At 36.7% G+C, this 25,052-nt stretch overlaps 1 protein-coding gene across 1 annotated transcript in view; it reads right to left on the reverse strand.

The window, feature by feature from the left end:
• Positions 1 to 25,052, reverse strand: part of LOC110021050 — a 194,067-nt gene that overhangs the window by 102,892 nt on the left and 66,123 nt on the right. The window contains 12 exon segments of the mRNA XM_020719380.1: positions 31 to 345; positions 461 to 898; positions 2,219 to 2,281; positions 2,402 to 2,542; positions 2,629 to 2,727; positions 4,473 to 4,569; positions 4,684 to 4,793; positions 4,870 to 5,097; positions 5,241 to 5,456; positions 10,412 to 10,532; positions 21,801 to 21,868; positions 22,019 to 22,114. Of these exon segments, the coding sequence (XP_020575039.1) occupies positions 31 to 345; positions 461 to 898; positions 2,219 to 2,281; positions 2,402 to 2,542; positions 2,629 to 2,727; positions 4,473 to 4,569; positions 4,684 to 4,793; positions 4,870 to 5,097; positions 5,241 to 5,456; positions 10,412 to 10,532; positions 21,801 to 21,868; positions 22,019 to 22,114 (1,992 nt within the window).

Genomic DNA, 25,052 nt, shown 5'->3' on the forward strand with positions numbered 1-25,052 from the left:
TATTTAGAAAACAATTAAACTTGGACTAACCTTTAGGTTCAAAATAAAACTTTCTTGAACAAACATTGCAAGTTGAAAACCATCTTCCTTGTTTAGAAAAACACATACGCTATCAACATCCATCACCAAATTAAAAACTACACGTCCTTTTCCATAACCCAGCAAGCCTTTAACCAAAGCACAACCATCTTCCTCTTTTGTCTCAATGTCGACAATACCACTTGTATTATTTTCATTTATTGCTCCTGCAGAATTCACGTTGCTGAGATCAAAGATAAATCCAATCAAAGTAAAAAGAGTTGGTCTATTGCAGAAGAACTCCAGTGCTGACATCCGGATCCTCATCTGTAAAAAATGTTTATAAGCTGTATAATTATAACCCTTAATAATTGGCAGGATTATCGAAATAAATAATTTCCATCACTCAAGACTTGTGTAAACAGTGTTTCATAATGAATACCTGTGTATCAATACCATCATATACAGGTGAATCTGGGCTTCTCCACACAAATGAAACAACCACAAAATCAGAAAAATTAGTGTCCCAGGCCTCATAGAAAACCTCACTGCTCCTCTCTTTTACATTCTCGGGATTCAAACCGCTATCAAAACTACATCCAGAGTATTGATCAAAAGAATCAGGATTGAATAATGAATTATGGAACGTTTGATCAGTAGCGCTCATAAAATCCGACAATGCGTCTATAAAACAATCATCCTCCTCCAAAACAATGCTCTGCACCTCTGCATCTACCTTGGAAACAGTCTTTTCTTTCACCACAGACCGTGCTAAAAACTGAGGCTGCATGGAAAGCCGACCTTGAAGCAAATCTACAATTTTTAGCGAATGAAGCTTGGTTTTGATAGTTAGGTTACAACTTGACCTGATAATATAAACCTACAGGGAAAAGTTAAAATTAATTTATGTGCTGAAAAGAATACCCATATAATTCAAAGCCTATGAATAAGGAAATGTTTCATGAATTTAGACCAGTCATAGAGAGCACTATACATAAACAGGCACAATTTTCAAAGCAACATTCCGAAGATTGAGTAAAGTATATACGATACTTCAAAACTAAATTGTCTCAGTTCAACCAAACATAGAGGGCTAGGTTAATATATCCATTGTAAACAACCACATTTATAGTTTAAACATTCAATACTTCTTTTAAGTAGGGAACTTCATATTGAGCAAGTATACACCTAAAAGTCCAAAGCTAGAAATATATGAATTCAGTAACTGGTGCATTCTCCAATGGATAATGTCAAACGTAGATCCAAGAAAGGACATTGGTGAATTAAAAAGTCCAACTGTATTTGCACTTTAGGATTTAAATGGTCATGATGCCATCATTGGTGTACCAGATTTGGCAGCCGGGGCATTGTATCACCACAAATTTGACATTCATGGTATCTCTTAACATCAATGGGCTAAAGTTGGCAATAATGGCTGCCAGCGAGAGAGAAGATGAGCTGGTCGAAAGCAGTAGCAGCTGTTGTCAAAGGCTGAGGGGGCCGACAGTTGCAACACGCACAGGGGAAAGGAGCAAACCAGGCTAGGACATAAGAGAACAAAAGAGAAATGGAAAGGATAAGGGCCCCTTTTCATGCAAAATGGAATAAGGGGAGAGACAAGCTGGGGAGGAGTTGCCAGATGTTGTCTGAATGGTGGGGGTTCGCAAGTAAGGGCAGGAAGACAAGAGTGAGGAGATGAAGCTTTTTGGAGTATTGCATGAGATGAGAGGGCCAGAGTAGAAGAAGAGGGTTTTTGGTAATAACAGAGAGCGACCCATGTGGACTATAAGGGAGTGCAACACTGGGGGTTCGGCTTAGGTTAGAAATTATTATTTTTTTTCTAATCACAAGATGAGGACAAGAGACTTCATGCTGCAACGACAACATATGGGACCCAAATTTCCAGAATCAAAGAAGCCGAGGGTTTAATAAAGATTTTTTTTATTATTTTTTAAATTTATATTTTAATGAAAAAACATAGGATAAACGTGCAAACATACTCGAGTAACTCCTCATTTCTAATTTCCCAAAATAACTAGCATTGCTTCACACACAAGTAATATTGCATTTTACCTTCGTGCAGCAAATAGGGCAAGATATGAATCTATCTATAGTATTTTTGACATTATGAATGTGTCGGCAAAAACCATTTTATAAATAAACAATGTTTGATAGACGTCGCACATCTATATATGTATACCTTTCCTCCACCGCCAAGAAGTTCTAAAATCAATTCTTCTGAACTTCCACAATTTCCATCATACTGCAAAATGAAATACCACAAAAAAAAATGCAATTTACTGAGATATGCAGTCAGCCTGTGAATTGCACACATCTGCAAAAAAAATTACCATAGGGACCCAAAGAATTAAATTCAACATACTTTTCCATATATTGATAATTTTGTTTCAACAAGAACACCATTAATTACAAGGTCAGCCAGCCCTGTGCTGCCATTTCGGGGTGTAGCCGTTTCTGTCAAGGTATTAATTTGCTCTCCGAGTATATTCATTGTAGGTGGAGCCTAGTCAAAGAAGAAAACAAAAAAAGAAAGTGAAAAGAAACATAAACGATGTTGTTATTTTCAAAATTAAAATGAGATTAAAATACCGAAGTTCTATATATTGCTTGCACGAGCTCTTTAAACCAAGTATTCTTCTCATCACCATCTCTAAATTCTATAATTAATGTGTTTACTGATTCTAGTGCCTGTAAGATAAATTAAATTATTTTGAAAATATGGAGAAATATTAAAGCAAAATGTGGACTATTAAACAGTAGTCGCAATACCACTAATTTACAAAAAAACCAATATTATTCTATTATCAAATAAGGACATGAAAAGAAAATGTAACTAAAAATGTATTAGCAAGGCAAGTAGTACAACCACAGCCTCTTTGTTATGAATTTATAATCATCGATCAGAGAAAAAAATGAAAACAAAAAGCATGAAGTTTTTGACAAAGAAATGTTTGAAAGGACAATGATAACTGAAGTCAGCAATCTTACTCCAATATCACTAAATTAACTGGATTACTGAAGACTTTAATTAAGGATTACTTAAGACTTTAATTACCTATATTTTAAATTAACTTAGAAATAGATGTTGTTTACGTAACTTCTTATTTTCACCTGGATTATTTTGTAATAACCCCTTAAAATAGTTTAGATGTAACTATAAACTGGTGGTTGTCTGGCAACCTTTGTAAATATCCTTATCATGTTATGCAAAGTTCACTTTTGATAAGTTGGATAAAAATTCTAGCAACTCAATATAACTTCATCCCTTCTGTGAATTACGGATTGAATAAAGCCTGCTTAAGAGATTCAACATCAACAACTGAAGAAATTCGCCTTTTTTTTCTTTTCCCTTAACATTGCATCTCCTTTATCTCTTAAAACAAGCATTTTTCCAATACCATTGTTTATTTAAAATCAATGCGATATCAAAGATCATAAGTGCACCATCTTATGCTTAGATCAAATTATGCTGCCACCAAGACATGGGCGAACCATCTTATGCTTGACGCTAAGTCTATATTTCATTTGGCACATTCAGGTAGTCACACAGGTGTTAATTATTCTCAATTGAACTCGTTATAGTTGTTCTTTGTACCTTTCATCGAGCAAGGGGCACGAAATTCTATGACATATCATGGATTTCAGAAATAATGGCCCTCAGAAACAAGCAAATGACAGTTGCATTGCAATTCTCTCCACTACTAGGTCCGAAATTGATTTTAGATGAACTGCTCTAAGATCCCAAGGTAGTACTTTTGTGCCCCCAAAATAAAGGCCACACAAAGCAATAAGTTGCAAACGAACAAAACCAGCATTCAAATGATATTTTCCTAATTTTAAATATTATTGCATTTGGCACTTAAGAGATAAGCGCATAATCTTGGCCTTTTAAAGAGAAACATAAAACTAAGTTAAGTGTTGTTGAGATGAAAATGCTTAGATGGATGTGTTGTTTGACGCTTAGAGAAAAATGCAAAACCAGTATATCCTTGAAAGGGTTGGAGTAGCTCCAGTGGCACACAAGATTCGAGAGAATCGTCTTAGATTGCTTGGCAACATTAAACGTCGACCATCTAATGATCCAATTAGGAGAGTGATGTTTGAGATTTAACTTATGTTAAGAAAGGCTGAGGTAAACCTAAAAAAATTTGGGTATATTATATAAAAAATGATTTTAATTTATTAGAATTAAATGAAAATATGACACCCAATAGGACACAATGGAAAAAAGGGATTCATGTAGCCGACCCCACTTTGTGGGATAAAAGCTTGATGACGTTGTTGTTGTATGGCCTTTGGCAACTCAGTGTGGAAACAAACCTGAATGCAAAGACTAATGAAAACCGGGCACTTCAAAATAATTTTCAAACTGCCGTTCAAAATAAAGCATGGCATATGAATTTGCTCAACAAAAGATCAGAAGGCATGTATACCTTTTGAATATCAATGCCTCTTGAACTTACAGCTATTGCAAAAGGCAAACCACCAATAGTTGATGGAGAAACATCAAGTACCTGCCGACCAGACATGCTGCAAGGTTTCCCAAGTGACATTACTAAAATAAAGAGATTGAGCTAACTGGAACTTGTTAATGAAGATGTAAGGAACCTCAGAAAACTATGAGGGCAAAAAAGTCAAATTCACCTGCAACATCGCTGATATGTCTTAGAATACTCTGTCTCCAGCACATACAGATATAGACCCGATAATACAAGGTAGCATGGCTTCCATTCAGCCAATGAATGACCAAAACCCTTTAGAAAACATGAAAAATGAATGAGAATCAAGTGTAATATGATGCAGTCAGCGATTGGCCAAGTATCAGTATACCTTCCAAACTAAAATTCTAGCATTACTTGCTAGATCAGCAGGCAGCCAAGGAACCGAACCAGTTTGGAGATGCCCACTGCTAATCTCCTTGACGCATTCACTCGGGCCATAGAATATATCAAGTAATCTCAAAATTCTGCTATATCTTTCAGGAGAAAAATGTATTCCAAGATTTGGCACTTGAACAGAAATCCTCGTAGCAGGGTATCTTGGATGGGGTATTTTAATCTTCAGCATAGCAAATGAGGTGTAAAGCATGTACAATGAGAAAGTATGAACTTATATATGATAAACAAAAAAATATAATAAAGAAATAAAGCATATATTTAGCTTTCTAAGCGTTGAGTGTCAATAGCATAGTACCACCATACCCGATCAACTATGACTGACATTCCGCATCGATCAAGGAGAGAATATAACTGGCTTTCATTATCTGGCGTTTCCAGCGGAGAAATCTGACCCTGAAGTGCGGCAGTAACCAAACACTTTTCACTACAGTCGCCATCTATAAAGATAGCAGCCATATCCCTTCCAGATATATAAAAACGAGAGTACAGACTTTGCTTCCGGTCATCAAGTTGACCTTCCTACAGTCAAAAATTAATCAGCTTGAACTTACATATAGTGAGCAAAATATAAAGCGTTTGAAGTTGATGGCATGTTCAATCAAGGGATTTGCAAAAGCAAATTTTTAATAAAAGATGAAAGAAACAAATTAAGAACTTTAATAGATGCAACATTAACAGAATTCACCCCAATAATGCAAAAAAAAAAGTCAAAACAATCTATTTCATATGGCTTAAAAAAAAAAGGAAATTCTATTATACTCACATTACCTAAGACCTTGGTTCCATTGATCCAATTTTGTGTGAATATTTACAAAAAACGTGCCTATTCATCATTATAATCAGACTATTAAAATGGCAAAATCGTGATAAAACTTGGTTATTATGTCTCATAAACCCAAGAAGTTATATTTCTTGACCCTTTCTGGTAATGACCATGAAGCAACCAACTGTATTCAATCATATCATGTTAGAATAGAACCAGAATACATCTTACTGATACAAAGAGGGGTATATATACCTATTACAGGATCAACTATATATAAAAGAAGTAAATTCAGGATATAATAGAAAAAGAAAAAAAATAAAACAGAATATAATAGAAAAAGGAAGGAAATCAAAGAAAAAAACTTAGAATAATCATAAATAAATAATGGCTATTAATAGTCATTAAAAGATTTTAATACTCTCGTTCAAGTTGAAGCATAGATGTTAGTCATGTTGAACATCGACTTAAGATCACCGAATAATGGCTGAGGAAGGCTCCTCGTGAGGATATCCGCTAATTGGCTACTAGATGGCACAAACAAATGCAAATTTCCCAAACTCGAGTTTTCCTTAATGAAGTGTCGGTCAATCTTAGCGTGCATGGAGCGATCATGTTATACTGGATTGTGAGCAATGCTACTGGCTATCATTTTATCAGAAAGCAATTGTAAGGGAACGTAGACTGACATATGCAGTTCTCGGAGCATGATGCGTAACCAAAGAACCTCACAAATTTCTAATAGCATGGATTGAAATTCTGCTTCAATACTGCTCCAGACAACCATGGATTTGTTTGCTTTTCAAAGTGACCAGGTTTCACCATACAAATGAGCAGTACCCAGAGGTAGATCGTTGATCATGGATAAATCTGGTCCAATCAGCATCTGTGAAAACAACAATATTGTGAGAGGTGTGGCGGGAAAAATTCAAACTTAAGCCTGGTGTGCCTTTTAAATAATGGAGACCCAGTGGGTAGCTTCGAGAAGGTGCTCATAAAGGTCATGCACAAATTTATTTACTATCTCAACTGTGTGGCATATGTTGGGGCATGCACGAGTATATGAGTTTCCCCACAGGGCATTGGTAGCGAGTCTTGTTTGCAAGAACAGCCTTAGAAACATCAAGAAGTTTTTCATTTGGATTCATCAGGCTAGCTACCGTTTTGCACAAAAGAAAATTGTTCTCAGTCAAAAAGTCAATGGCATATTTCAGCTGAGACAGACATGCCTTGAGATGACCGAGCAACTTCCATGAATAAAAAGTACCAGTGAGATCCCAAGTCCATCTCAAAAGAGGAAGCAAAAATGTCTTTCAGATATTCCAATTCTAGTAGATCATTCCCTGTGAGAACAACATCAACATAAACAATAAGAATGGCTGCCTGGATATTGGAGGAATGTCGAAAAAAGAGTGTGTGGTCTGATTGAGCCTGAGTGAATTCACGGCCTACCAACACCTTTGTATTCTTCTCGAACCATGTTTGTGGTGATTGTTTCAATCCATAAGACTTTCACAGTCTACATACTTGCCCCTGGAAGACAGTGGAGCCAAAGCCTAAAGCAAGGGTCATATAAACCTCATCTATAAGATCACCGTTCAGGAACATATTCTTGTCATCAAGCTGGAATAAAGGTCAATCCAGATTCACTGTCAGGGATAAGAGAACCCGAGTGTTGTTTAATTTAGCCACTGGAGTAAGTGACTCCTCGTCGTCAACTTCACGGGTTTATGAGTACCCTTTGGAGACCAACTATGCCTTATTACGTTCAAAGAATCTATCAAATTTAAACTTGATGCTAAAAATTCACCTGCATCCCACTGCTTTCTTGCCCCAAGAAAGATAAACAATTTCTCAAGTATAGTTTCCTTATCGGCAGACATCTCCTCCATGACAGTAGTTTTTCAGGCTTGGTCTGCTAAAGCAGCCTCAATAGTAGATAGAAGTTCATGATTTGTCAGGGTCATAGCAAATGCTCTGTAGGTTGGCGATAATCTGCGAAAAGAGACATAACTTGCCACGGGATAAAGAGATCATGTACGATTGCAAACCTTGCTAGAGGAACTCACTTCCTCATTTTGAGGAGTGCTTCGGATGTCGTCCGGAGGGGATTCGGGGTCCATCAAGGGGTAAGGTGCATCAGAACGAGTGTGTCGAGTGTAGACACGGAGAGTGAGAGGGTGTGCAGGCGGCACCAAGGGGTCAGAGGTCTCTTTGGTGGTAAATAAGGTGGGTGGAACCAAAGGAACCGATGTTTCTCAAGGGTAGATGACGTGGGGGAACACCCATGAGAGTAAGGTAAGGATCGGTGCCCAAGAACTCTAGCTCCCCTTCACTGGAGGTCAAGTTAGGAATGTCGGGAACAGTTTCAAAAAAAGAGGTGTCAACACTCACATAAGCCTTATTTGTGGAAGGGTCAAGACATCGATCTCCATTTCAAGTGGCTGAGAATCCTAGTAAAACACATTTCATAAACCTGGGATCAAGTTTACTCTGAGTTGGGGTTGTCTTCCGAACAAAAATTGTGGACCCATAAATTTTGGGGTCTAAGCTGGAGAAGACTCGATTATTAGGAAAACACGATATCAAAACAAATGGAGTATGGAAGTTGTGAAATTTTGAGGGACTTTATTGGTGAGATAAGTGGTGGCAAGAATAACATTAAAGTGAAACATAATGGAGCAAGTAACGTCGATGAGATGTCAGTTTTTTCTTTCGGATACCCCATTTTGTTGAGGAGTATCGAAACAGAAGCTATGATAGAGGATGCATTTAGTTACCAAGAATTCTCCTAATATAGAGATAAAAAATTCATGAACAATGCCAGTGGACTTGAATAGGAGTATTGAACTGGGTCAAAATGAAAGTATGGAAGTTTTTGAAAGTGGCAACAACTTCATATTTATCTTTCAAAATATAGACTCATGTCATTTGAGTGTGGTCATCAATCAAAGTAATGAACCACTGTTTATTAGTGTAGTTAGGGGAGCAAGAGTATCCCAACCAAGAATACATTCCCGGACATCGTCCTGCCAAAAATTAGAACATGTGATCCTTTTCTAGAATTTTCTGGAAGAAAAATAGATTGGCCAGAGATTCCCACGTGTAGTCATATATATGTCACATTTCATCCATAATGCGACTACGTCATTATAATACTAAGTTACGGTCTTGGATCATTGTTTTGCTTCACATATTTTCATGAACACCTCATAGAGTTGGAGTTCCCTACATCCAAGTAAGTATCACGAACAACTGTCGTGAGGGCACTAGCAAAAGAAATGAACATATACGATCAACCAATAGCTGGTAAACATGAATTTGATCAGCCATGACATGATCATAGAATTCTCCACTTCTCAAGTTTCATATCCTGGGTCAGAATTTGGTGACTCAAAAATCACACCAGTAAAATGCCCGAATTTCCCACGCCTTTAATGAACAAGGACACAGATTGAAACCATTGGAATAAGTTACTACTGTTTAGTTTATGAGTTATAATCAAGATGTTCATGTTATTTTCTTGTCCTCTGATTTGCTGAGGAACGGAGGTTGGAATTGATCCTCCTGAGGAATCAAGAACATCTTTTGATGACGGCTCAGTGGTGGAGGAGTCTGCCATAACTCTGATTCAGCCAAATGAGATGTTAGGTTGTTGAGACATCGTAAAATTTTGACTCCTTGGAGGAGTGTTGCCTTTGGTGACCAGAACAGAGGTTCTGAAGTAGAGGGTCTGGCAAATCCTCAGCGTTGGAAACCTGTAGCAAAAAACATAGCAGCACCCTACTGCAGCAGTACGAGAATGTGTAACATCCTAATGTGATGCAGAATCCTGAAGCAATGCAGGTTCGCCCTGCGGGTTGCAAATCAGAAGCAGTACGGGATCGAGATCCTGAAAAAGCTGTGTGACGTACAGAGAGGATTTCCTTTGTAACACAGTTAGGATTAGGCTGCAAGAACCTCCATGGATGCAAGATCCTAAAACAAAGCAGAAACATGGATAGGGAGCAGAAGCATCGGCAGCTACCTAACGGCTGCAGATAGATACTAGCAGTTAGGTTAAGGTCATCGCTCTGAACTCAAGTTAGAAAAGAATTAAAATACATTTTATTGATACAAAAAGGGGTATTTATATCCGTTACAGGATCAACAAGAAAGGAAAAAAATAAACTTAGGATATAATAAAAAAGGAAAATAAATAAAACAAAATATAATAGAAAAGTAAGGGAATCAAAAGAAATAAGAATAATCAGAAATAAATAATGTCTATCCATTAAAATATTCTAAAATATCAAATAAACATAATAATATTCAAATGATTTTACATGATTAGTCACATTTATATTGTGCAAGAATTTCAGTTAAGTTGGGCTAGAAAAAAAAGATACGAACACGGACCACATTGGTTCCCACAAGTATTTGCCTGCCACTTCGATTTTACACAAGATTTATGGAACTGATTAGAAGGTTCAAAACACATCTTTTTAAATAGAGGAACAAGTTGACCGTCCTTATCGAAAAATTGGATGACCAAATTAACTCCAAGGGCCTAATAAAGGTACAAAATGCAATCTACCTTTATGAAATCGCAACAGATTCCTCAACAAACAAAAAAATTCAAAACCTCTTTATTCAGTTTCTTTCCAAAACAATTAGCATTTCCAAAAAACATTATTTACGAAGTTTAAAATATTTGGACAAAAGATGTTACCCTAGTATGCAACGTGAAATGACCAAAATCCAGAAGAAACTGGCTGCTCCAGGATGAAGATTGGCAGGACCTCATTGGAATTCTGACTTTTGGTGCATCAAAATCAACATCAAGAGAAAACCTGGAACATAATCTATCAGCAGGCAAAAGGAAAGCAAGCTATAATTTTCTATACACGCTCAACATTCATAATAATTAGAAAGTTAGGTAAATAAGTATAGTATAGCAGACATTTGGTAATAAGCATTATGTTCTCATTGCAAAAAATGAACTGAAAAGCTGATGTCAGTCATGAAACCAATTGATGTGTTCCTCGATGTCATTTCAGCAAAGAGTAGGAATTCAGGAATCTAATTTAGCACCAGAAACCTATAGGTTAAATTACATATAGGCCCTGAAGGACTTGCCCAACAAATGATTAGATTTCTCTAGTTATCATTTTTCCAGTTTCTCAAAAATGATTCTAGATTCGTTTAGTTCGCTAGACTAATGCAAAGACATTAATGGATGGTTAAATAACCGATGTACTGGCTCCCATTACTACATTGAAGTCTAATGTTTTCGTTAAATATGCAGTTCCATTAATATATCAAAAAAACACAAAAATATGCATATATGCATCTATGGTGTACAAAAAAAAACTTCCCATTTACAAGTATAGTAGAAAGTTCTCTATTGTCATCTACATGCATCAAAACAAAATAACTGCAAAGGGTACACATGGCAAAAAAATCAGCGGCCCTATCACAATGTCTAGTAATTTGACAAAAAATGACTTGTTTAAACGAGGTGAGAAACCCGAATTCTTGTGCATGTTGTTTTTTGTTATGCCAAAGCTACTTCTTCATGTTTGATCACAAAAAATGCATTGCATTAGCTTTGTCACATTGTATAATGAGACCTTTACATTCAAACATCCATGGTAGACAAGCATGCCGGAGTGATCGGATGGCTTGTAGCTCAACTTGCGCGCTATCCCAGTGTTGGAAATGCTGTCCAGTTGCAATGATACAAATGCCTAGCTCATCACAAAGAATGGCTCCTATGGCCGCAAGTCCAAAGGGTAGAAGATCCCTGTGAACGTTCACGTTAATCCACCTGGGAGGGGGAGGATGCCAATCAAAAAGAATGGATAGAAATGGAGATTCGGCTAGCATCCCGCTGCTCCCAGAATGGATGTAGGCTAGTCTTCGTGAGCGCCTCGAGAATTATAGAAGCAATGATAGTTGGGGAGTCCTACAGATGTTTCCAGCTATCACCCTAAGCAATCATATTTGATTGTTTTCCATTTCCATTCCCAACTGCAGGTCATCTATCAAACCTATGTTCAGGATGAGGGTGAAACATGACTAATTGTTCTATCACTAACTTTTAGGTTAGTTATATAATTAAAAGTTCACAATCAGTTATTTGACATATTTTATAGACAATTATCATATCAACTATTTAGAGTAATCACCCATAAATATGATTAGTTATAAAAGGATTTGCATCCAAGATAACTTAGGGGGAGGAAGATCAAGTTCACAAACAAGAGATCCGAAGGTCAAGATTGTTTTAGTAATGATCAACACAATTTCCTCAATACAACTTTGGCATTATTTTTGGTAATCTGTTAGTTTGATTTGTTAAGCCTTACATATGATTAAAAAACATTCGAAGGTTATAAATTTATGATAAATCTCAGATTGTAAAACATAATTAATTGGATTCCCTAGTATAATAAAAGTACTTTGATAGTGATGAGTTCAATGACGATCCATGAAGAATGATTTGATTAGATGGAACGGGCTATATTCCTTAATGATCTTATAACATAAAGCATGTTTCGTCTCATTGTTGAGTATTGTAGAAAACGGAGTAGTTCGGCTCATTGCTATGGTGGACCGGTCGGTTGCCAAAGAAATTAAAGAGGATTTGATTGGAGACCACTTTGGAAACCCCTTGTTTAGTTTTATTGTCTTCATTTTTTTCATATTTTTTTCATTTACTAATTTAGTATAAATATATTTAGTAAGTTTGTAAATAAAGAACAGTTCTTTTCCTTATATGTATGTATGTGTGTGTGTGTGTGTGTGTGTTGAAAAAGCCCAAGGTCTGATTTTATTGAAATAGAGAAGATACATAAAGGTTGTATGAGAGAGCCCAATAGAGGCACCCTACCCATACGATACCAAGTACAGTAATACGCCAACTAAAAAAATACAGATAGACTCAAAAAATTAAAATTTGCAGAAAACAAGTAGTTAGGGACGAGCCAGTTTAGTCCTGTCTCTTCCTCTAGTTTTAGGAACGAAACCAGATAACAAACTTTGAAGTGTTGCGTCATTGGCAGGAGTAACCAAAGTATCATCCATTAAGTTTCCAAATTAGAGTGTGCCCAAGCTTTCTTCTTTCGTCGAGAAGCGTAAACCTGTCATTCTTCATCAGAAGATTGACTCATGTGATCCTCAGTTTGATTAGATATTAGAATCGCAGTAGAAGAAAAAACAGTCGTTGCATCAGCGATTGGTTCCAGTGTATGTGAATTGTGAATTGTGAATTGTCACATTTGCACCTGATGCTTCCTGAATAAGAGCTGCGAGGCTATCCTGATTTTCTGTCCAAACATTATCCGTTGTAGTATGGTCGGGAGAAGGGTTCTCAGGGGCAGACACCAACTCTTGTCTTGTGGTGATTCCCTCCTCATGTTGGCTATCATCAGGTTTGTTTGAAGTGCATTCAGGCAATTGGGGTGCACTATTAAAAAAAAAAACAAGGGATAATATATTAAAGAGAAAAGGTTACAGAGGATGTATGAGTAGGTCCAAAAGTATGCACCCAACCAACACAGTACAACACAAAAAAAACTCAAAAAAATAGTACATATAAAATAAAAAAAACCCGAACCACCATGACACGGAAGTAGTTAGGGACGACCCAATTTAGTCCTGACTCTGCCTCTAATTGTCGGAAGGGAGAAAACTAACAAGTTGGTGAGGTGCGTCCCATTACTAGAAGTAACCAAAGTATCATCCATTAGATTCGTTAGCTTAGCTCAAGTATATCTCCATTTTTCTTCTTCCTCCTGGAAGTCTAAACCTGTCATTTCACATCCGAAGATTGATCATTCAGATGAGGTGCTAGAGCTGTAACAGAAGGATTGTCAATTTTTGCACCCACAACAGTTTTTAGTATATGTTAAGTATGAGTTGTCGCATCTACACCGGATGCTTCCTGAAGATAGAAAGCTGCAAGGTTTTCCTGATTATCAGTCCGAACACTATCCTTTGTAGGTAAGCATCCTTCAATATTGGTTTCAATAAGGTTTGAAGGTGTAGGTTATCCAGTAGAGCCATCCAGCATCACATAAAAAGAAGAAACAGTAACATTATTGTCAAGGGGGGTCCACAGAAGCAATTAGGTCAGCCACCAAATCCTGTCATGTGGCAGTTTACTCCCCAGGTGGAGCAGATATGTCCAGAGCAAAGGGGTTAGACCCTTTCTTATTCACTTGAATTTTAGGTTTCAAATTAGGATGGAGCTTGTGGCATTTATCAAGGGTATGTCCAAACATCTTACAATGGGTATAATAAGGAGGTTTGTGTTCCATGAAGATTTGTTATCAATATTCATTATGAGCGGTGGGTTAGACCCTTTCTTATTCACTTGTGGGAAAGTAATATTCCCTTGCATAAGTATTCTGGACACAATGTCTAGTTAGATTGAAAGTGGGTAGATCCAGCTTTATAGGGTCCCCAAGTATGGCACCAATAGAATACAAAATCTGATGATTAAAAAGTGTAGCTTGAGACCAGGTAGACTAAACCATACCGGTACAATGGAAGTTTCATAATTTGGGTCAAAATCAGGAGACCGCACGAGTAACTTCATTGACTTACCTGCAATATTAAGATATTTTTTGGAGAAAATCTGTGTATAGTCTTCATCCATGGTTAATTAAATAAACACATGTCTCTCATCCATGAGTCTCACGTTCCACTTAACTACTAGTTTGAGATCATCAACACTCTTTTTGATAACTTCCATAGGTGGGTGTCTTCAATGAAATTTTTTAATAAAAGCAAACTTGAATTTCTAAGTTAGGTTTGAAAGTTTCAAGTCAGAGAAAAAGATTAATGTTTTCCCACCTTTTCTACTTGCCTTCATAAGAAAATAGCAATCAACTGTACCATCAAGACAATCCTTATAGCTTGAGAGGAAGACAACCGCCGACTCCACCTAAGGATTACCCGCCTCGTGGGCAGAGGAGGCTTTCTCATGTTCAGGAGCGCCATCAGAGCAAAAATCTGCTAGAAGATCCGATGTGTGAAAGAAAGTGAAGCTTTCGGCGCCTCCTACTGCAAAGCCCTAAAAAACACGGATGCAAGGAGAGGCGAATGTGATACAGCTGTCGGCTTCAAAAAAGAAAAGGCAAAATGTGTAAAGCTGTCGACGTTGAAATCAAAACAGCGAGACGCAGAACGAAGCACAGTAACGACGCAAGTCGAAGACGACGGAGAAGACGCAATGAGGTGAAGAAGACGCCGGAGAAGACGCGGCAAGGATCTGATGCAAAAAGCCATAATAGTTGCTAGGATTCGCCATGAGTCGAAACCCTAGCAGAGCTGATAGTGGGAGAATACGACACCATAAGATGTTATAAAAAAAGAATAAAATAAATAAATAAATAAATCTAAATTACTTTGAAAGTGCACTTGCATAATCCGCATAAGTGTTGAAGCATTTGTCAGTAGTCACTATCTCCATATCTCCGTTTTTCTATGGAATTGACAATCCGGACTCAAAATTAAATCTGATATTACTTTGAATATGCACTTGCATAATCCACCCGAGTGTTGAAGCATTTGCCAGGGGTCACTATCTCCATTTCTCTCTCTACTCTCTTTATTATGTGAGAGATAGAAAGGGGAAGAGAGACAAATATTCTCAATCGAGTCTAAGGCATCTGCCCATTAATATTAAGATAGGTTCACATTCCAATCACAAAGAAATATCCAGTTAGGCTTCAGGATTACTCCATCTATACTCATGTTAGGTCTTATATGTTAAGTAAGCTAAAAAGGTTGTTTATGATTTAGCATGAAATTTCCCTTACCAAGGGCTATGGAAACTTCTATAACAAATTGTTTAACAAGTCCAAGTAATTATTAAAGCTACAAATATTTTTAATTTTTTAAAGATTTCATTTCATAGGTTTTACATTTTTTATGACCTTCCCTAAAGAACTTGAGACCTCAGATCTTTGCCAAGAAAAAGGATATCTTTAAGAGATCCAAGCTGCTTGGGTTTTATTGATTTTTACAAAATTTCTACTCTATTACATTCTAAGCATCATTAAGTAGATTTTCTTCCTCTACCTCAATTTATTTAAACTAGTATGTTTTAGGCATAATGCATGGATATTACGGATAATCATTAATTGATATATCTTGGTTATCTTAAGTGTAAACTTCATAAATACTTTAAATATGTTATTCGAACACATTTTTTTGTAAACAATTTTATTTTGTTAATGCTTTATTAGTTATGTTCTTCTCATAGCGCCAATTATAATCTTATAATTAATAGCTTTACTAATGAAAAAAAAAACATATAACATTTAATAATTATCTAAGCTCAATTTACTACTTATATGATGGACAAATATTCTCAATCGAGTCTAAGGCAAATGTTCTTGAGAAACTATCTTAAGATAGACAAATTGGTTGATGACCAAGTACGGCATAAAGACATCACGTTCTATTGTGCAGGTTAATTTTGAATCAGAGACGAGGGATTTTGTCCAGGCAGCTCCTTAATTCTCAAACTTTATTACCATAAACTTAATGTCATAACTACCAATGATCCCAATCAATTTTTATATACATCTATGATAAAAGGAAAGAGGAACATCACACGGGAAAAGGCACAATTCCTAAAATCACTGACCCCAACAACCCCACATGAAAGAATCGAGATCATATAGTTATGTCTTGGCTACTCAAATTGATGGAAACTGAAATTGGAGAAAATTTTTTGCCCTACAAAATTGCCAAAGAAATATGGAAGGCTCCAAGAGAAACATAATCCAGTATTGAGAGCACCGCAGGGTTATTAGAGATTGAAACTAAACTTCATGAAATTCCTATAAGAGAGCTAAGTGTCACCCAATACTTCAACACCATAACAAAATATTGGCTAAAATTGCGTATGTTTAAGACATAATACCGTGATGTTCAAATCCATCATCGAAAAAAAAAAGAACAATCAAATTCCGAGTAAGACCAACTTAGAAATTGGATGAGGTGATACGAAGGATCTTAGGAACAAAGCCTCTACCATCTACCCTTGAAGCCTTTATTGAAGTCGGGAGAGAAGAGAGCATAATGACATTCTTACTAAACTTCTTAAGGATAGGAAGTTGATTGGGTGTAAATAGGTGTTCAAAATCAAATAAAAAGTTGATAAGGATATTGAGAGATTCAAATTCTGACTTGTTGCAAAAGATTTCACCCAAACATATGGAATCAACTATCAAGAGACCTGTGCACCAGTTGTTAAACTTAACACTATTAGAGTTCTCTTAATAGCAAATAACAACGAATGAAAACTTCATCAACTTGACATAGAAAATATCTTTCTGAATGAGGATCTGAAAGAAGTACATATGGAGATATTGCTAGGAGGCATAAGCAATCACGAGAAGCGTGGTTTGAAAGGTTTGTTAAAACTATGAGATCAAATAAGTATTCTTAAGATCAAGTTGATCATGCTCTATTCGTAAAACACACTCTGCTAGGTAAGATTGTTGCATTGTTAGTATATGTGGATGATATGATTCTTATTGGGGATGAAGAAAAAAGATTCTCAAGATCAAAGAAATGCTCGGCACTCAGTTTGAAATCAAACACCTAACAACCATTATATATTTTCTAGGTACGAGGTAGCAAGGTCCAAAAAAAGCATCGTTATAGCAAAGTGAGAATACATCCTAGTTCTACTTAAGAAGATCGGGATGATTTGATGCAGGCCTATTAATACTCCAATGGAATCCAACCAGAAGTCAAATAAGTGAGAAGAAAGCCTCTCTGTGGATAAGGGAATATATATAAGATTAGTAGGAAAACTTGGAAAATTGCAATCATTAGCAAATGTAAATTTTAGGTCTTCCAAGATTAAGCTGCTGGCAGAATATCCAGAAATGGATTTTTTAGATATGCAAGGTTGACAAGTGCATCACTGAAGCTGGCAGGATTCCTAGAAAGGATGGAAAGCTGTAATTCAGTTGGATGGTCATGAAAGGGAATTCCGGAATTGAAGATATGTTCTCTGCAGGCTTTGACGTTTCTGTGCTGGTTTTCTGAAAAGTTGTCATTGTTATAGAGGTTTTCAACAAGGCTGTAGAATTTCCATAATAAAACTGCTATAAACATCATATACTACCAAAAAATCCAGCACATCTTCTCCAATTACATTCATATGTCCTATTACGTACCCATCATGAATCTTATTATCATTAACTAGTATACTAAAACATATACAATAATAAAAATCACCCCAAATAAATATCCTCCTTCTCAAGTAAACATAGTTCATTCTTCTAATTTTCAAAATATGTTTCTCAAATTATTTTCTAGTCCACCTTGAAGAGCACAAAAACTAACCGCACCATGATATCACAACTTGAAGTCCCTAGAGAAAATTAACTCAAACTATAACTCACTCCACTCACTTAACCATATTTATCATTAACTCTTCTATCCATTGCAACCCATATGCTACTTTTTTTGCTAAACTTTTCAATATACAACAACTTAAATTATTCCCAAATGCTCTATAGATTTATCACCTTCTGATCATGAAAATAGGACATTTTCAGAATGCCAAGTAAAAAGAAAGTCATCAGCTTCTGTTAGAAGTTCTATTAGGAAACAAATTTATTCCTAGAAGTTATAAGGATTAGATTTCTTTCCTAATATAATTTTATTCCCTTTCCTATTTCAAATTTATTTTCTTTTTCTTAGATTGGATTTATTTCTGGATTTATTTCTTTTCCTATTTTAGGTTTTCCTATTTTATGTTGTTTCCTTAATCTCCAAATAATTAATATGAATTGGTCAATTGGAGATATTAGGTAATATATATTTCCTTTCATGTTATTTCCTGTTTATTGTCTTTCCTATTCTAGAATTCATGTAAGGGTTATTTATACCCCCTGTCATATCAATCAAATTATTCTGTTTTATTTCATATTTTTCTGAATTTCAACATGGTATCAGAGCCGTGAAAAAACTCTAAAGTTTCATACCACCGGAAAACTTTTCATTCCCTATAGCCAACAGCCTTTGTCGTGCTGCAGGCCCTTCCTTTATCAACCTATCTCCCCCATTCTTCTTCTGCTTCCTGAAGAGAGGGTGATTGGATGGCATTTAGGAGATAGGGATTCCAGGGTCCGCGATTCTTTTCAGCTCCCATCTTTTTGAGAAATTATTAGTTTTTAGTTGGCTGGTGCGAGGAGGATAAGGGTGAGATGACGGAAAATAAGGGCTTAAGACTTAAGGAGATCAAGAACGAGACACTTTATCTGGAGAGGATTACCGTGGAGGAGATTTTTGAGCAGTTGAACTGTACCAAGAAAGGTCTTACGTGAGAGATGGGAGCCAACCGGCTCCAGATCTTCAGCCCCAACAGAATCTAAGAGAAAACGGAAAGCGAGATTCTCAAGTTTCTTGGCTTTATGTGGAATCCCCTCTCTTAGGTGATGGAGACGGCTGCCATCATAGCCATCGAAGCGAGAGAGAACCCTGACTGGCAGGACTTATATGGAATTTTCATCATTCTAGAGATTAACTGCACCATTTCATTTATCGAAGAGAGCAACGTTGTTAACGTTGTCGCCGCCCTTATGGCCCGTCGCTCCTAAAACTAAGGTCCTGAGAGACGGTAGGTGGTCTGAGGAGGATGCTTCCATCCTTGTCTCGGACATATCATTAGTATCAAGCTCAGAGACAATTATCCTAGTTGATGCTCGGCTTCTCAAGAGAGGTCCCTTCAGGATTGACCAGCCTGCTCTAACTGCTAATCTCTTCCATTGACTAAGAACCCTGGCAATGAGGTCCGGAGGTCCTCTCTGGTTATATTTGCAAACAGGAGAAGCTTAAAGCAGTTGTCATTGCCCCTAACGTCCATACATTCTTTGGCAAAGCTGCCCACCTTATTGACAGCGCCAACCAAGTTGGCCACTTCCAGCAGGTTCTCCCTGCCATTGGGAATTTCTACATCTGCTCCATCGCCTTTGGCATGCTTGTAGAGATTATAGTCATGTATCCTATCCAGCATCGCAACAACAAATGGGATTGACAACCTGCTTGTCTACTTGTTTGGAGGCATCCCAATCACCATGCCCACTGTCTTGTCAGTCACTATCGCTCTTGGATCTCATCGGTCATCACAACAAGGTCCAATTACAAAAAGGATGACTACAATTGAGGAGATGGTTGGCATGGATGTGCTTTGGAGCGATAACTCTTAACAAGTTGAATATTGATAAAAATCTTATTGAGATTTTTTGCTAAGGGTGTTAGCAAGGAAGATGTTCTTCTATATGTTGCAAGGGCATCAAGGACTGAAAACAAGGATGCCATGGATGCTGCCATGGTTGGGATGCTTGCAGATCCTAAAGAGGCAAGGGCTGGCATCATCAAGGTCCACTTCCTTCCTTTTAATCATGTTGACAAGATGATTACTATAACAGACATTGATGCTCAAAATCATTGGCACCATGTCAGCAAGGGTGCTCCTGAGCAGACACTTTCTAATGCCAAGGAAAAGTTAAGAATAAGGTTCATAGTGTGATTGAAAAAATTTGCTACACATGGACACGATCTCTTGTCGTTGCTGTCCATGATGTTCTTCATCCCGAATCTTTCCTGCAGGAGACCCTCCTCTGGAGATTTTCCTTTCAACAGACCCTCCAACATCCCTACAACAACTCCTACAGAGTTTTTCTCAGTAGCAGAAATTTCTCAGGAGATTTTTCCTGCATTGGACCCTCCTCCAGAATCTTTCCTGTCATAGACCCTCCTCCAAACTTTTTCTGTAGCAAGTTCTCCTCCAGAGTTTTTTTCTATATAAGGCCCTCCTCCGTATCTTCTCTTGTAGTAAGGCCTACCTTGAAGTTTTTCCTTTTTCTGCAGGTCAAAACCTGAAGTTTTTCCTATTGGTTGTCTACTTTCCTACAAACTTTCCTGCAGCATTACTTGTAGGAGACTTCTGCCTACCTACAGTCAGTGCAGGAGCTGCAGTCAAAGACAATTGCAGTCAACTGGAAGTCATTTTTTCCTGCAGGTTGTCTACTTTCCTGCAAACTGTCCTGTAGCATTACGTGAATGAGTCTTTTTTCCTACCTACAGACACTACGGGAAATGTAGTCAAAGACAGCTGTTGTCAACTAGAAGTTAGTTTTTCCTGCAGGTTGTCTACTTTCCTGCAAACTCCCCTGCAACAATACCTATGAGAGTCTTCCTCCTGCCTACACTGCAGGAACTGCAGTCAAAGACAACCACAGTACAGGATAAAAATTTTAAGTTATATATCAGAAGAACTTCGCCCATTTTTTTATGTTTTCAAATCTAAGTTAAATATGATTTTCAACCATGTTTCAACTTGAGGGAGTACTAGAAGTAATATTAGAAAATATATTATTCATGTTAGAAGTTACGAGAAATAGATTAATTTCCTAATATAATTTTATTTTCTTTCTTATTTTAGATTTTATTTTCTTAGATTGGATTTATTTTCATTCCCATTTTAGGCTTTCATTTTTATGTTATTTATTTCAATTCCAAATAATTAATATGAATTGATTAATTGAAGATAACAGGTGATATATCTTTTCTTTTATGTTATTTTCTTTTTATGATTTTTTTCTATTATAGGATTCACATAAGGGTTATTTATCCCCCTTCTATATCAATAAAATTATTTTGTTTTATCCCGCATTATTCTGAATTTCAACGACTTCAATTCTTTAATCTTCATAAAGACCCACTTAACAAGCATACCTATGAATTTTATGGAGCAAAATAACAGAAGATTTCAGGATGGATGTAATGGTTTTTACACTACAAGCTAAAGATGACACGATCATTAGACAAAGAATTCAAAGACTAGAAATTATAAATTTCTTTATCCAGCAGGGCACTTTTCTTCAAATTTACACAGACGATACAAAAGTAAACATAAAGAATCAAAGTTGCCTCACAAAAAAAATGGGAATGAAATGTATATTAATTTAGAAATAGCAAAAAAGAACATAAGACTCAATTGTACCTAATACTGTAATCCATTATACTAAATGCTCAAAAGCAAACAAAAAATAATAAAAAAACTGCATAATATGAAGAACCTGCACTTCTCTTCCAATACCATTTGAATTTGTTCCTGTGCTTTTCGGGTTACTTGCTCTATCTTCATCTGCTCTCAGTAACAAAAGTAATATTATCAAGTGTACATGTAGAAAAAAGAAAGCGCATTCAGTACAAGGAAGAAAAGCCAAAGAAGAACATATAGCAGAGCAGCAGAGAAAAGCTAATCATCAATTAAATTAACCACAAAAATGATTACCTGCAATGCAGTCGCAGTTTCCATTGTAACAGCTGGGCTTATGGCATTGCTCCTTTTAACAAACTCCAAAAAACGATCATAGCTCTCCATCAAGATCTGCAATCACTTTTATTAACTATAATTATTACTATCTATAAGCATGTGAAAATCATACACATTTTATTGTCAAATTATAATAATTTATAAAAGGCTGAAGTCAACATTCACAAACAATTCCTGTTACCAACTGAGAAGTGCTTCACCAGAGAAAGGATTAAAAGAGAGAATAATTTCGAAAACTGAGGATGAAATCATCTTGTCAACAATCTAAGGAAATTGCCATTTAAAACTGATTGAAAACAATCCAAAGTAGCAATGATTAAGCAGCCTAAACATAAACTACAGAATGGGATAGATTTCAAATAAAAAAAAAAAAAATTGATCAGAAAACCTTCATTGAAAGCAGAAAGAAGGAAAACAGGAAGCAGTATAAAATTTTCTACTGATCTAGAACTAAGAAGCAAAAGATCTATCAAAAAGTAGCAAGTTAATATCATATTATCTCAAGCTTATGAATTGAGTAAGTGATACGGAAGAAGAGGGGTGTGGGATTGGAAAGGATTCCGCAAGAACAGCCAAGAAAATAATTTGAGACCAAAAAAAACAACCAAAATAAAGACAAGATACACTAATAAAATAAAGACGTCACTCATGCCATGACTCTATGAAAACTCTTAAATCACTCAGGCCAATAAAGACATCACTTATGTCCTTTGCCTACAAGATTCTGCTATAAAATAGCACACTAAAAGTCGCAGTTACACTCATGATGCTCACAAAATGATATTATCATATACAATATTAGATGAGCTCATATTTTTCTTCAACATCTCAACCTCCTTCATTTAAGTTTTAAATTATGGGTGAATTTATTAAGGCCTGAAGTTTTGTTAGCTAAGGTCGATTAAAATTATACTCTTAAACAAATATTTACCACAAAAATTTAATTTTTTTTCAATGATGCAATTGTTGACCTCATTTTTGAGGTCTTTCTTACTCTTTATTCTAGAGCCTAGAATCTAGCCATGGGACTTTCTTATCGACTATCTTTGAGGACTAGTGACAGAACCCACACCATTTAGAAAATCGAACCATCTCTTAACCATTTTGCAAAGCCTCACAATGGTGGTCCCAAGTCATCCCCATTTGGTCCAGTGGTTATGATTTCGAGCTGTCACCACCTGTTTGAGTGACTAAGATCATGTACCATCACCACTGGGTTAAGTGACTAAAACCAACCATCGGGGCCCGAGTAGAGGTCCTAAAGGGTATAAGAGCCTTAGGACACCCATAATGACTTTAGTACATTTGTGCACACAAATGTCACAATTCGAACAGCGGACACATATAAATATCATAACTCGCGTCACTTACATCTGTAAAGGCTTCACAATTAATCAGAACTTAAATCAATCTTTGAAAACGATCGATCACGGACCAAAAATTTAAAGAAAATCAAATTTGACCCATTTTTAACCCAATCATCGACGAAGTTATCTAAACAACTCCGGATGACAAAACGGACTGCGCCGGCATGTCTGGAATGTCGATGTTAGCTAGGGAGGATTTCATGCACAAGTGAAACGTGCGCAAATTGAGAGATTTTAATATTAAATATTATAAATTTAATAATAAAAAAGAAAACATTTCATTTTTTCTCCTAAATCCCTAACCTAACTCACGCACCAGAGGATTCCCGCCTCTCGTTCGCGAGACCCTCGCCTCCCCCACTCTCTTGCGAGTCAGTCGAGCCTGATCTTCTTCCTCTCCCACGATCGACCACACTCTGACGTGCCCTAACTTGCGATCCCCCAGCCCGACTCCTCTTCTTCGCAAGCCGCTCAACCGATCAGCTCTACAATCGTGATGCTTCACCTGGCCGACCCTTCCTCTCCCCAAGGACGACTGTTCTTTCTCCCTAAATGCTCCTCCTCTCCCATCATCTCATTCGACCACATTGGGGCTGGTAGTTGGTGGTGTCTTCCTTTCTTGCCTATAAAAGCCCTACCTAGGGCAAGGTTTAGAGGTTGGCTGAAATTTTTGGCGAGGCGAGGTGCTGCTGAAATTTCTTTGGGTTTATTCCTGCACTTTTCTTTAGGCTTGGCTTCAAGAGGTAATTCTTTCCTCTCCCTTAAGAGCTCTGTTATCTTGGTTTGTCCGGTACTCCTTGCTCGGCTGCTCGATACCGTTGTGGGTTTCTCAGTAGTTTAAATGTTTTGCTCGATATCCTTGCTGCAACTAAGTTTCATAGAGGTTTACTTGCGTCTCTTATTTTATTGTACTCCACTTGATCTGTTTGAGCCTCTTATTTTACTACACTTGGTCTTTGCAAATGGAGGATAAATGAGGTTTTGAACACTCCAGGATTGAGGTTAAGGCTTCACATAAAAGCATTAAAACTTTTCTTCGTCAATGGGTGTGTTGCTAGTGACATGTACGCCTTTTTTTTTATTTATTTCTCTCAGCATCAGCAACATATTTTGCTGATTTCTGCGATGCCTAAATTTGCTATTCTTTGGATTTCTTTTTTACCCATATGCTACAAGCCGGCTGGAACCGATATTCATGTAAACCCATGTTTGGTTGATCTTGAATTTTCGCCAACTGGTTACTATCAGATGGTCGTGGCCATTTTAATAATTGGAGAAATGGGATGCATAACAAGTGATTCTAATATATTTGCATAGCCTCCTTCTCTCATATTCACATTTTCTTGAATATGGAATGCTTAATGTTAGGAGGCATAGTGCTGATTAGCTTTCTTCCTATGTATAATCCAAAGAAATACATACACAGGATGGGACTGTTTTGAAAGACTGTCTTTCTGTAGTCTATTTTTTTTTTCTTTTTAGGAAGGGATGTCTGCTTATTTCAATTGTTTGAAGCACTATCAATTCCACCTATATCTCTATTGTTTATATTTATCTTTGTTTTAAGTTAGTTCATTTTTAAAACAGGAACATAATTTTTAGGCTGGTCTTAACTATTCTTTGGA

Source organism: Phalaenopsis equestris, unplaced genomic scaffold (assembly GCF_001263595.1).
Source record: "Phalaenopsis equestris unplaced genomic scaffold, ASM126359v1 Scaffold000118, whole genome shotgun sequence".
Lineage (NCBI taxonomy): Eukaryota > Viridiplantae > Streptophyta > Magnoliopsida > Asparagales > Orchidaceae > Phalaenopsis > Phalaenopsis equestris.